The sequence below is a fragment of the Zosterops lateralis genome (genome assembly GCF_965231275.1).
Source record: "Zosterops lateralis genome assembly, chromosome: 17".
Taxonomy (NCBI): Eukaryota; Metazoa; Chordata; class Aves; order Passeriformes; family Zosteropidae; genus Zosterops; species Zosterops lateralis.
Genome location: NC_139777.1, coordinates 2104961 through 2119222, shown reverse-complemented (window position 1 = coordinate 2119222; position 14262 = coordinate 2104961). Strand labels below are relative to the sequence as shown.

General features: G+C 52.5%; 1 protein-coding gene across 1 annotated transcript in view; it reads right to left on the bottom strand.

Moving 5' to 3' along the window:
- Positions 1 to 14262, bottom strand: part of NCOR2 (nuclear receptor corepressor 2) — a gene marked incomplete at its 5' end in the record, with an annotated part of 157478 nt that overhangs the window by 70588 nt on the left and 72628 nt on the right. The window contains 5 exons of the mRNA XM_083874116.1: positions 332 to 430; positions 2579 to 2633; positions 6022 to 6200; positions 8574 to 8670; positions 9923 to 10110. Of these exons, the coding sequence (XP_083730242.1) occupies positions 332 to 430; positions 2579 to 2633; positions 6022 to 6200; positions 8574 to 8670; positions 9923 to 10110 (618 nt within the window). The remainder of the gene's footprint in view (positions 1 to 331; positions 431 to 2578; positions 2634 to 6021; positions 6201 to 8573; positions 8671 to 9922; positions 10111 to 14262) is intronic.

Below are 14262 nucleotides of genomic sequence, written 5' to 3'. Positions count from 1 at the left end.
CAGACCTCACTTGGTTCTTGCACACAACTCAGCCTGGCATGGGCAACCCCATGCTACTGACACACAGCCAGGTTTTCCACAGTCATTCCATTCCCTTTTTTTAAGCATCTTGGATTTGTTTGTTTGTTTAAAGATACTGTGATCTTGGCATGGGGATGGATGAACACCAACTGCCATTAACCAGCACATTCTGAAAAGCACAACCACAACCCATCACAGCCTGCAAGCAACATCTCCATGTGAGGAGGGGGAAAAGCAGCATTTGGGAGGCTCAGAGAAGATGCTGCAGCTCCTTCCTCAGCCTGAGAGATGACGCTGCTCCAGCTCTTACCTGGCTCTTCCCGCGCCGCCGGTAGTTCCTTCTTACGAGGTTCTTGTAATTCTCATTCTTCTTGGTCAGGTAGTAATAGAGGACACAGTCAGCCACCGTCTGCAATGACACGGGCAGGTCAGGGAACAGAAGGTCCTGTCCTCGTGTGCTGTTGGGGCACAGACTTCCAGGAGCAGAGTTCAGAACTGGTCATCACCAGGTCTCCTGCTGCTCCTGAAGATCTGCAGCCCAACAGCTTCCCCACACCTCCCCCCCTAAGGCTTCCAGTGCAGCTGGAAGAAGGGGACAATGCAGTGTCCTAGTAAAAAGGCTCAGCCCTGCAAAGGACAGAGCAGGGCAGTCCTGCAGGTGTGCAGAGCTGGAGATGGGGTGCTGAGCAGAAATCACCCTGTGCTAGAGGCAAAGCAGGGCTGACCCCAGATGACCGTGGCAACCAGAGGCAGAAGAAGGAGCTGCCTGTCAGCCTCTGTTGCAGTTACACGAGGCACAACCTGCCACCCGACTGTCAGCTGGTGTTACTTCCACCCGCTAAACGCGCTGGCTCGAGCACGCTGGGGCTTTGTTGTGGCCAAATTGAGATCCCAGCGCTCAGGAGCTGCCATCCCAACTCCAGAGCTTGGCTCCACAAGCACCATCACAGACTGGACACGTTAGGAAAACAAGGAGTCACGGCCAGGACATATCCTGCTCCTGGAACAGCACAAAGTGTGCCACACTGGGAGAAGTCCTCTGCTGAACAGGGTGAGCACCTGAACGCCAGCCTTGGGCTACACCTTCATATATAGAATCAGTGGCTTAGTGAAGAAAAATTATCCCACAGATCCATCATGCCACAAGTCCTCAGGAGCTTGGGGCAGCTGTGTGTGCCCGGGGGTGCCCGGGGGCTGTGCTCACCCCATCCCTCTGCAAGGAGTGGAACCATTTGCAAAAACAGATTGCAACTTTTAAAGTGTTAATTGGATCTCTTTCTAATTTAGCCCTGATTATACACACACACACGCGAACACAAAAACTTACAGTCATCTGTTCCAAGGGCTAAGATCACTATTTTTTTATAATGCAATTTAAAAATCTATTAATTCATTACATTGAGCCATACTTTGCATCTCTCTCCAACAGGATAATGGATGTGTTCTGTATCATAATTACAGCCTGATTTACAAACGAGTACAAATAAAATTAGAAGACATTTTACAGCTTGGAACACAGACTAGATTGTGAGCATCATCCAAGTCCCACCACTTTCGGCTTTATCGAGTGTGAAAGGATGAGGAGCCTGGGATCTTACAGCAACAGCAGCAGCAGGAGGTGGCTGCTGGCCTTCCTTGCTGCTTTGGACAGGAAGGTCAAGGTCTTATAAATTATTTCCCCAGCCTGAGTTACGAGGAATCAGAAAATAATTTAGGATGGAAGTGACCTCTGCAGGCCACCCCTGAGAGCAGAGTGGTTCCCCCAGAGTGAGTGGACACTGTGTGCATGAAACTCTGCATGAGGTGGACAGAGGATGCAAATAACTAAAAGGACCAGAGAAGCAGCAGTTTTCAAATGTTTCCTGCTCAGGAGAGTATTCATGTGATGGACATAGCGTGTTTTCAGGATGGGTCTGCCCATATGGCCTGTCCCACAGAAGGTACCTGGCTTTGCTCATAATGGGACAAGAGACTCACCCCTCTATCAGATCTTTTTCTCAAACCTTTCTTCCATCACCCAATTAACAGCAAAAACAAAAAGTCCAAGCAACACAACACATGGGGTCTAGGAAAGGTCAGGCAGTTCCTGTGAGCAACCATTCCTAGACACCAAGGGGAGGTGTGTGTGCTTCCAGGACATCCTGGATGAAATGGGACTCAGTCCACCCTCAAAAACCTCTCTCTCCCTGAGCAAAGAGACCCTCTTGGCTTTGTGCTGGGCAGCTGGGTGTGACAGCCTGGCTGGTGCAAAATGCCTCGGGGAGATGCTGGAAAGCAGCTCCCCAGGCAGATCCCGGGGTGGGCTGCGCCGCCCACGCGCCAGGCTGGCTGCGTTCACACCTCTCGCGGCTCCCGGCTCCCTGTCTCCCCGCAGCTGACTCAGTCCCTGTCTCTGCAGGGAGCCAGGAGGCGTCTGGACCCTGCCCGGGGCTTGGAGCCACCATCACCACCCACAGGTGGCCCAGCTTCTTCTGGCAGCTCCAGCACCAACAGCCAAGTGATGGGAGGGAGGAGAGACAGCACATAATTCAGGTTAAAGGCAGGCAGGCAGGCTTACCTTCCTGTCCAGAAAGGATGCGATCAGGCCGAAGTTCTTCGGATGCTGCATGAACCTGCAGAGGGAGAGGGAGAGGGTTACTATGAGTGCAGGCTCTGACCCCCTCACAGCCACGCTGCCATGCCCTGTGTGCCCAGAGCAGAAAGGGCAGCTCCCAGAGGGACTCTGGGCTTTGAGAAAATACTTGTCTGCTGCTCAGCTTCCCAGAAAGACAGGAACTTTAAATTTAGCCCAGTGGGACTGGGCTGGTTGGGAGCTTCACTGTGCAAATGGGGTGGGAGAGTGAAGGAGGGCTAGCAGTGCCAGAGAGCTGCTCATCACCCTGCTCGATCCCATGGCCACCCAAGCCTGTACCAAGAGCAGGACAGGGCAGACACAGAGGGCGGGCAAGGCCTTAGGATCTGGCAAGGAAAGGGTGAGGAATTGCCATCACACCCCACATCACTGCCATGGGTGGCCCCAGTGCTGAGCAGGACCCCAAGCCCTGCTGGGCTGTTGGGAGCAGCTGCAAAGGACAGGAAGGGAAACCCAAACCCCATGAGGAAGCACAGAGCTGCCACAATGCTGAGTTGCTCAAGAGATCCCCAGTGGCACAGCAGCTCTGCTGAACGCTGCCTCATGCCCAGCAAGTGGAGGAACTGTCAGCAAGCTCATCTCTGGCTCTGGCAGCCCAGGAGGGTACACTGCCCGCTCAGGGGAAGCTGTCCCCACTAGCAGAGATGCCTCCTCCAACAAATCCCTGTGTCTAGCTGGTGTGGAAACATCTAGAGCCAGCAAGCCCTTGGCAGGAGGTGCTGCTGCTGGCAGCACAGTTAACCAATGCATTGCCAAAGCATGGAGAGCCTGGTGAGTGGTGACTTTGTGGCAGGAGAGGTGGTCACCAGCACAGGCTCTGCCCAAGGGAGATGAGCAGCCAGGGTGAGCCACGTTCAGCACGTGCACCTCTGCCAGCTCTGTGCCCTGGGGAAATGGCTAAGAGGCAAAAGGTGGGAGAGCTGTGGTGTGGGTGTAACAGGGGTAGGATATGGTGAGGAGATCCATGTCTCCAGCCCTGCCAGTGATTCCCCTGGGGCAACTGGCTGAGCTCTCTCCTGCTTTTTCTGCTCTGTCCCAATGCCAAACTTGGAGTCAAGGCACTGAGCTGAACTCAGTGAGGGCCTGACAAACTCCAGCCATGGCAGCAGGACATGGGTGTTGTCACCCACAGTGATTCCATTCTTGATGCAGAACTCCCATATGGTTTGGGTGGCACTGCAAGATCCCTGTCACCACAACTGGTCACCAGAACAAAAAAGAAACCAGAAATGCTAAGGGGGACAAAAAAATAGGAAGAAAGCAAACCAGACAGGCTGCTCAGACAACCAAGATGAGGGCACGGAGCCAGAGCTGGCTCCTCACTCTGCACACAGCACAAACCCAGGGCTGAGGTTTTCAAGGCCATGTTATCAATAGTACTAACACACTGTCAGGGCCAATGCAGATAACAATCCCCTCTTTTTCATGGGCCAGGCCATCTCCCCATAATGAGAGATGGATGCTGCATTCTCACACTGCCCAGCACAACACAGCCTCAATGTCTGAGCAGCACCCTGCTCCTTCACCAGCAAACGACAGCTTCCCTGGGAGTAGGCCAGCAATGGGCTCTCAACAGAGACCTGAAATCCTGCCCAAAAGCAAATCAAATCAGGTTCTTCCTCGTGGTTATGCTCTGACAGCTGAAATAGTTCAGACCTGGAGCTTGTCAGCCTTGCAGTGCCTGCTTGTTTACTCCAAGAGCCCCTGCCAACTGGGCTGAGCAAAAGGTTGAACCAGGTTTTCCTGGTCTCAGGAGGAGGCCAGCTCCAGGTCACAGTCACGGATGACACAACTCCAGTTCACCTTAAAAACCCAGGCCAGAAGCTGCAGCACAGCAGGCAGCTGGGCTACCAGCACGCCAGGCTGGGGGAGAGCTGGGGCAGGACTCCCCACACCACCCTCCTTACAGCTCCTGAATACCAATCTCTCAAAATGAGCTTTGTGAGAGCCCTGAAACCCTGCTGTATTTCTGCCTCGAGCTCTGCATCACCCACGGTGATGACACAGAATCCACCGTGCACTGCAGGATGCACACACTGGGTGTGGATTCTTCCAGCCCCATTAGCCAGGCACAGCCCTGCCATTAACGACCAAGTAATTAGCCTTTGCGTCATTTGTGGCAAGCCTCGCTGTTTGGAGTGGCACATTTTAAGGCTAATTAGCAACGAGGATTCTCCTCTATCAAAGGCTTGGAGCCGGTTTGCTTGTTTTGTTCTTTTTCGGTCCATCTCGGCAATTAATTATTTCAGCTGCAAACAGGAGGAGGAGGGATCCTGGACACAGAGAGGCTTCCAGCATGGCTGGTAATCCCTGGAGCCATCCCCTGATTGTCCAGAGGCCAGACTAAGTGCTGCTGCTGCTGCTGCTGCTCAGGACAAAGTGTACCCGTGTATCTCCACATCTCTCAGGTTCACAGCAGGGAGCACCAGCAGAGCTCATCCCACTGGAAGCTGAACTCCAGCTCTGTTTTCACAGACACTCACAACACACTGGGGGCACTAAGGATACTCCAGTCCTCCATGGAAACAGACCTGGATCCCCACTGGGCTATGGGATACAGGGGAGTCTGGATGTGAGACCAAGCTGAGCACCCACATCTTGCCTGACAGCACAGGGGTACCCAGGGAAGGAATCAGTGACTCCACAAGTGATCTCGCTTGATAGAGGCAAGCTGTTCTCAAGCACTGCTTGCAAACAGGAGAAAGCACCACAGCCAGAGTCTGCACGTGTCTGATGTGGGAAGGCATCCATGGAAACAGCAGCCGGTGGCAAATCCTGCAGGCAGCAGGACAGAGCACTGAGGAACAGGCACCAGCTGGGAGCTGCAGCCTGAGGGGGTCTACATAAGGGGCTTGGATGCTGACAGCCCAAAAACCCCCTGGACACACAGTGCCCAAAGGAAAGCATGACAATCTAGAAAGGAAATGTGTATGGAGTGCTGGGTTTCCCTGGCCTTATCTTTAAACTGGCTGATACAAAGCTGAAAAACTTCCCATTCTCACCCTGCCACAAGCAGCTGCTTCCCACAGCCCAGCACAGGGGCAGGAACACCCCAACCAAACAGCAAGGCCAGAAATTTCTATGCAGAAGCATCACCCTGTGCCCAGGGGCAGCAGAGCAACTCTGGATGTGTCCATGGGGGACAAGCCAAGCTCAGAATGGGACAAGAGACTCACTCCTCCATCAGGTCTTTTTCTCAAACCTTTCTTCCATCAGCCCAATCAACAGCAAAAAACAAGAAGTCCAGAAATTGCACTTTGGGAAATTCATGCCTTAGTGTGTGCTGGGGCTCCAGCTGCAGCCCTGCACGGATCCTGCCCACACTCCCCAAGGGCTGCACAGCCAGAGCTGTGTGGGGCTGCACTCACTTTTCTCGGAAGGTCTCCTTCTCCTGCTCACTCCACATGTTCATCACCTGCCGGTCCTTGTAGACCTTCATGGGGTCATCCATGAGGCCGTTCATGTTGATGAATTTAATGCGCTGCTGGTCGGCATCGTAGAGCATGGGCGGGATGACGGCGAGCTGGCGCATCTGCTTCTCCAGGTTCTTTGGGGAAAGCACAGAGAACAGTTGGTCAGCACCACAGGCCTGTGGGGATCGTAGGGGACAGATGTTCCAGAGGAAAAAGGACAGGAGGAGGAACGGGAGAATTCAAAAGCAAGCACTAGACAGCTTTATTGCCCGAGTAATTGTAAATTAAACGCTGAAAGAGGCTATCGCAGTCAGCCAGGAAACAATTAATCTTTCATTTTGGAATAAAAGGCTTCAAGATCCTGTGTGGAAACGTCTGACTTAAGTGAAACAGCTCCTGACTGTGATGAGAAACAAGTCTAAGCAGCAGTAGCACTGAGGGGAATGCTGACCCCCTGCCAGCCTCCAAAAGCCACATGAAGGTTCAGCCTCCCATCCCAAGTGGGCCAGCTTTGCAAAGCTTTCTGAAAGGGTGGGCAGAGGGAAACATCATGTTTCCCTTCCACAGGAATCCTGAATTGTTCCAGGAGGTTGCAAATGACACTGAAATGTCATTCCTTACTGCAACACCCTGGGACATGACGTGATGCCTTTACCCCATCCTATGGAGCACAAAGTTCATCCAAAGCCCCAGCTGCACACCAGGACAGGACAGACTGGGCACACTGGTTTCCTTAAGTATTTGCAACAGAGAGGCCAATGTGATGTCTCATTTGTGCTGTCTTCTGCTCAAATGCTGGGACTGTCCCCTTGGCTGAGCTGCTGGTGATCCCCTGGCACAAGTTCACCCTGTGGGGAAGAAGGGATGCTCTGGCCATCCTCTTTCAATTGCACCATCAGTCTGAGTCCTCCCTGTCACCTGGGATGTCATTGCTCAAACTTCAACCCTTGACCCAGGAAAGCCAGGTCTCAAGTGCTGCTTGTTTTAATTTACAGCCAGATGCTGGTTCCTGGGAGAACATTAATGGCCAACCCTTCCAAGAAGCTGCTGACTCTGGCCTCCCCAGTGCTGCTCTGCTTCCTTGCTGTGCCTGATCAGACCCAACCTCATCCTCCTCCTCCTAAAACACATATCTCTGCACAGATACGGACATTTCTACACATGTGATCGCCTTCCCCATCCTCACTAGGATCTTGTTTAGAAACTGGCTGCTCTAGATGCCTCCTCATGGTGGGAGGTGAGCTCACAGCTGGAGCATCAACCTGGGTAACTGTGGACTGCCCCTGGTGACAGGAGAAGGCCCTGTGCAGATGCTGGTGAGAGCACTGCCTGCAGCTGAGGGCACAGGGCTCAGTGCTGCCACTAAACCCCACCAGACAGATCCCCCTCCTCTCCAGCAATGTGCTGGGCAGGGCAGAGAGCTGGCCCTGCTGCCAGAGATGCTCCCCAGCTCTCACCTCCCTGCTCCTTCCAACCCTGTGGAAGAGCTGGAAGCTCTTAAGGTCTCTCTGAGACAAGCAAAGCAGATTTGGGGCTCAGCAGGTGGCTGCTGGGGTGGAGTTTAGCAGCACACTGTGCAGGGGGATGGATGGAGGCCATCAGCTAAGGCTCCACTTGGCCAGCACCTCTGCAGGGCTGTGAAATCTCCCTCTGCTTCCAAGATCCGTGTCCTCCACGTTGTCACCTTAACTGGCTAAGAGCACAGTGCCTGAGATCCCAGAGAGGGATCAGCCGTGGCACACAGGCAGCAAACATCCCAGCTATTGCTGGGCAATGGCTGCTCTCCCCTCCCAAACATGATCCATTCACTGCAGCTCGCCTCCGTGCCAAGAGAGTGGAACCCTTGTGAAACCAGATCCAAACGAAGCCGAGGTCACGGGGATGTTTCAAGATGAATGGAGCACTCCCAGAAGATGTGGGCCAACTGGCTCACGTACAAACCATTCATTCCATAGGATTCCCCTGTGTCAAGCTGCACAGCCCATTCAAAACAAAACAAAACAAAACAAAACAAAACAGAAAATCCCCTCCACCCAGCAGCGAGTCTGGGCACTGGCCCCCTTCCCTTTCCCTTTCCTTTTCCCTTCCCCTTCCCCTTCCCATCTTCACTTCCAGTTTAAACCACAGCCAGGAGGTGTTTGTGGGGTGCTACCCAGGATGTGCAGCATGCTGGAGTTTCAGGTCCCTAAGAGACTGCTAAATGCTGACAAACCCAACCTACTGGCCACCAGGCCCATGTTTTGCTCTGGCAGAACCATTGCACAGCTCCATTACATCTCTCACATGGCTGGGAAGATGCTGGTGCACATTAACTAAACCTCTGACTTTGGATCCTGTCTAGGAAGTGTGTTTGGCATCACAGCAACCTCTCCAACCTCAGCGCGACCTAAAGTTTGTGGGATTTGGCATAGGACTTCACTGTGAACTTCACTTCAGTCCTGTCTTGGCTTCCTCAGAGAAGACAGAGTGAGGGGTGAAGAGGAGGAGAAAGGAGAAGCTGGTCTCACCTCTTGTTCCGAGAGCCCGTCGATGATTTCGGACACCTCGTGCTCGCTGCGTGCGGCTGACATGGAGAGCCCGCCACTGCCCCTCTGTCCTACCCTGCTGGGAGAGGGCAGTGACACACTCAGGGACTGATGTTCCATTTCATAACCAGCAAACCACACTCAAGACCATTTTGACCTTCATAACAGCCATATCCCAACGTTCCAGCCAGGCCACCCCCTCCCACACTGTGGGAATGGAGCCTGCATTTAGGGCTCCCAGGTTAAGAGCCTCAAACCACTTTCCTTACCTGTGTCAACCTCCTGGATTGCTGGAACAAAAGGACATTTCATGCCCAACCACACTCTCCCCACTTTTTCTCCTGTTCACCCCACCACAGCAATGGCACAAAGGTGTTGATGTTAACACCGAGCCATTAGCACTGTGCCACCACATCTGGTTTGCAAATGCTGTGGGAAGTTTTAAATCAAACCCATCCATTGACATCTTTCCCTTATAGTCACAGCCACATATCCCCCAAAAAATACAACTTTTCTTATTAAACAGGTAAAAAATTAAAACATCTCTCAGTACCATTTCTCCCTTTCTCTTTCAGACAAAATAAAGCCATCAGTTAGGAAGTTTGGACCCACCCAGCTGTTAGTGGGGCACAACGATGGGATGCTTGCAGAAGGGTTTAGGTTTTTTGGGTATCAGGTAACCCCAGGCAAGATGCCAGGGCTGAAATGGAAAGGACAGGGAGTTTTCAGCAAAAAGGGTGGAGATCATGAAATCGTGTCTCCTCCTGGCAGAAAACAACATGACCTCAATTGCACTTCCAATGAGGGGAGGAAAATGGACAGGGGTTGGGAGAGACAGGGGACATCCCTTCCAGCGAGACATTTCACTCCCTTCCTATTGTCTGTGGTCATTCCAATAACCTCTGCAGATGTTTCTCCTCCCATCAAAGCATGTGCACACATTAAATCATCAACATGACCAAATGCACCTGCAAGTTTTGCACATCTTAATCTGGGCACACCAATGAGGCAGGAATTAGTGCTGTCCCCGCCAGCTGGCCTGCACAAGGGAGCTACCCCTGGCTCTGATGTGGCCAGCTGGGAGATCAGCAGCAGAGGTGAGACAGGCAGTCAGTCACATTCCTGACATTTTTGCTCCTTTTGGCTCTGTGTTGAGCCACCCTGGGGAAAAAAAATCAGCAAGACTCACAGTCTGCTGGCTTCTCACTTCGACTAGAGAGGGAGAAACGGGACCGAGAGCCACCCCAGCCTGCTCCTCCCGCCAACAAACCCCACACCCATTCCCCAAGAAAAAAGAAAGGCTGTCTGATACCAGCTCAGCCCCTTCCTACCGCTTCTCCTCTAACCTCTGCATGCGCTCTTGCAGCTCGCGTTGCTTCCGGATCTCCGGGAATTGCTTCTCATAGTATTCCCGCACTTTGCTCTCCTTGGCGCGGCGCCGGGGGTTATTTTCGATGCGCTCCACTTTTTTTTCCCAGGCCTCCATCAGCTGGTCATAGCGCTGGCAAAACTTCTGTTCCTGAAAGGGCAGAGGCACAGAGAGAGCTCAGAGATGTGTCTGGGAAGGGCAATTCCTCCAGGCCTGGCCCTCCATGGCTGCTCGGGCTGAGTGTGAGTTGTGTTGCTTAAAGAAATACAATTTATTAGGACATGGACATGCTCCAGGGCCTGAGACCAACCCGAGGGTGAATTCTCAAAACAGGCCATCAGCTACTCTGAGGCTCTTTCCTTCCAGACCCAACATGTTTGGTGGAATTGGGACTCTTACCCAGTGTGGCTTGGCCCACCCCTCACATCTGCTTGAGCATCCTCTGGCCCACCAGGTGCTTGATTCAGCAGCAAAAATGCCCTGTGCTGGGGAGGGAGCCCCTGCTCCACACCCCAGGAGAGAGCAAGGTGCCTGCCTGAGGCCACTGAGCAAGGAGGGACTGAAACATGGCCTTGGGAGGAGGCACAGGGGGCAGGAGAGCTGGTCCCCACTGTGTGAGCAGCGTGTGCAGGGCTGTAATTTTGGAGCCACCAGCTCACTGTGCTGGGGACAGCTTGCCATGGTGCCCAAGGGCAGGCACCCCTTCCTACCCACACACAGCAGCCTCAGCATTCACTGCTCTGTGCTGGCAGTGATGATGGGACTGGGGCCATGGGGCAGCTCCATGAAAGGGCTCCCCAGAATTAGAGCCAGGCACCCAGCCCTGGCCCATGGCCATACAGCGTGGTGGCCTGGCCTCACACTCAGCTCCTTCATCACCCTAGAAAGCAAAAGTTCTTTTCCTGCTGCTGCTCTTTCTTTTTGGCCCACATGACATGACAAGCACATCACCATTGACAACAAACCCAGGATCTGCCAAAACGGGGCACTGCAAAGGGTGTCCACACCATGTCCCCCAGGTGACATCCTCATGGCACACCCACCCAGCCAACCATCAGGTCAGCACTGCATTTCTGACTGGTATTTATGGGACAAGCCTGGTAACATTAAAATAAGATTTGCAATGCAAATGAGTCTCCTCCCATTACACCCCAAAACTCTTCTCCCTCCTCCAGCCACTCTTGCTGGAGGAGAACACTCACACACAGGGAAGGTCCATGGTGGGACAATGCCTGTCTGGTCCCTGACAGCCACCACAGTGGCAGCAGTGATGGTGCCCAGCCTCAGCTGAGAACATCTGAGGGACCAGAGGGGTTTTAGGGTTTCAATTTGTGTCAGACAAAGGCCTTCCAAGGCCCAAATCAGGAAGTGAAGGCAGATGTTGCTCTAATAGCAAGCCCCAGGTCACTCCTGACCCTGACACCACTTTCCAGAATAGGTGGCTCAGCACCAGTGCACTCAGTGCCACAACAGAGACACAGGAAATCCAGATTTCAAATAAATAAACTCATCTCTTGCCATTACTGCCATATGACCACAAGCCTGAGGCTGCAGGATTTCCCAGATGCACTTTATTCTCATCCCATTTGCTTCTGGCCACAAAGAAAAATTGGGTGAGGTAAATAAACCCCAAACCAATAGAAACACACAGCAATCTGCTGCCCTTGTCACACCAATGGGTTTAGTTTGTCCATCCTGGACCTGGCAATAATCCAAGAACAGCAACACATCTTTGATCTCCTTGGCCTTTTGGAGGCACCTCAACAATAATGTGAGACAGATAGAGCACCTCAGGCCCTAGAGATGAGCCAGATTAACACCTTCCCCTGCAAATAAATCAATTCCCACTTGGATGCCTGGAGCTAGAGACTGTCCTGCCCTGCATAGAGATGCTTGGGTTTCATCAGGAGCTGAAGGAAACAACCACAAGATAAAAACGAGGAAGGAGAACAGAAATTAAAATGCCCTAAAACCCACATGGGGTATCTCACACTTTGGATCAGGAGCTACAGGTAACACCAACAGCCTGAGGCAGCTTGGCAAAATCACAGCTGCTAAGTTTTCACCTCTCCCAAAGCAATGCCATCAGCCCCCTGAAAACGAGAGCTCCCACCCTGCCAGCAAATCTGCTACATCCTCCTGCTTTCAGAGCATCACATTTGGGAAGAAGCTAAAAATACCCCGTGAAGTTTATGGAGCTGGTGCCCAGTGCTGCCAGCCTGCGGCACGGCCGGGAGAGAGCCCAGCACCAGGGCTGGGTCTGCTGAGAAGCCTTGAGGCTTTGAAGGGTTTGTCATTCCCTGTGGGAATGAGCCAGTGCTGGGTCCTGCATTGCCACCACCCCAGCAGAGCCACCTGGCACGGTCCTGGCTGCTTCACAGCCAGCAGGGCGGCTCTTTTTCCTCCTTTTCTTCCACTCCTCGGACCAACTTGACAAAAGCTTTCTCCAGAATTCCTATTCTAAGGAACTGGCATTTGAAGATGGAAAAAGTAACATCAACATCACACTGCTGGTTCCCCAGCAGCTCACTCCCTGGCAGCAGGGCAGCAGTACCAAAGCTTCCCCCTAGCACAGCTCTGCCCTCCAGAGCACGGCTTCATAATGGACTGGCTGAGCATTTCCTTAACTCCCCACCATGCAAACTTCAAACCCCACTGCAGCTGGGCTGTAGCATCCCCATCCAGTGTTTTTTGCTCCAGCTGCGACACACACTCCCTGTGATCTCCTGCATCATTCAAAAGCCAAGATTACAGGCACCTTCCAGCCCTGTGAACTCCTCAGATCATCACAGCTCCACCACCAGGAGAAGCAGCTCCTGGTCAGGCACTTCAGGAACAGAAGCATCTATTCCTTCTCCAGGCTTCCTCTGAGCAGCCCTAAGCATGTCCATTCCTGAGCAACCATCTGTGCTGGCTTTCAGCACTGGTGCCCCCTGTGCTCCCCTCCCTGGCTGGGCTCAGCAGCCCATCAGCCTCTCAATCACAGCAGTAAGTGATAGCGAGCCAAATCGGACCTGACATGCGTATCTAAAAATGGATGAATAGTAACGCTGCCGTAGCAGCTGAAGGCAGCTCGTGGGCTGTGCCAAGCCCCAGCCCTCCCGCAGCCCACGCTCTCACAGCTCCAGGGAACGCTGCAGCTCTCTGGAGGGGAGGAGAAGAGCCAAGGTGACAGGAGGAACCAGTCCAATTCCTCTGCAAGCCACGCGGTTTTCTTCCGTTGGCTGATGGAGATGAACCTCTCACACCCAGAACAGCTCCCTTCACCATTCCCTCTCTGCATCATCACCCCGATAGCAATTAAATGTCTTCTGCTGTGCTGACCTCAGTGGAGACAGGAGGAAGCCCTGTGGATCCTCTGGGATGGGGCTCTCAGGGCTGGACCCTGTGGCGACCGAGCACTGACCCTGCTCCAGCCAGCCCCAGGCAGCAACAATACCCCAGAAAGTAAAAGAGCCAGAAAGAAACGCTGGCATGTGGATGGGCTTTGCTAAAAATAGGGTCTGCTACAAAATAGGCAGAAAAATAGCTAAGCATACCCATTTTGCAAACAGAATCAGCAAATGTATTCACTTTGCAAATTCAGCAACCGTATGTTGCCTATTTTGTAGAATAGGCAAAATGCTTCCCTAAACTGAAAAATCCCCTTTCAAGGACACTGAATAAACTGGCTGGCAGAAATTCACCTATTTTGCATGACAGGCGACTTTACTGCAAGTCGTATTTTAGGAACTGTGCTCTTGCAGCCTAATTAAACCTTTTCCCCCAGCTCCTTGATATTCACACAGAGCAACTCACTCTAGGTTTAGCACAGTAACCAGCCATTTCCACCAGAAAGCAGTTCCCTGGCACTTCCCTCCTGCTTCCAACACAAAACCACATGATGCTTTGCAATCCCTTTTCTGAGGAAGGGAATATTGACCCACTTCCCACAGTGCAGAAGTCCTCAGCTGCAGGAGGGGAGGTGCCCAGAGCAGCACCCAGCTGCTGTGCCATATCCTGATGGAGTTGTAAGCCCCCTTTGCCCTGGAAGAAGTTTTATCATGGACGTGTCTAAATGAACATGTATTTGCACACAAATGGGAGACACGATCATTCTTTGGCAATGAAAGATCTGTGGCTTTTGGAATATTGGTAGAAAACAGGGGCAAAAAACAAAGCATGGGAAAGGAAAAGCGTTATTTGAAATAAATTAGAAAATAATGTGGTATCTGCCTCAGAAATGTATGTATTGGAAGTTACTTTTAAAGGTACAGCCTCCAAACCACTTCCCAGAGTTGTTATCTGGGGTTTTTTTTCCAA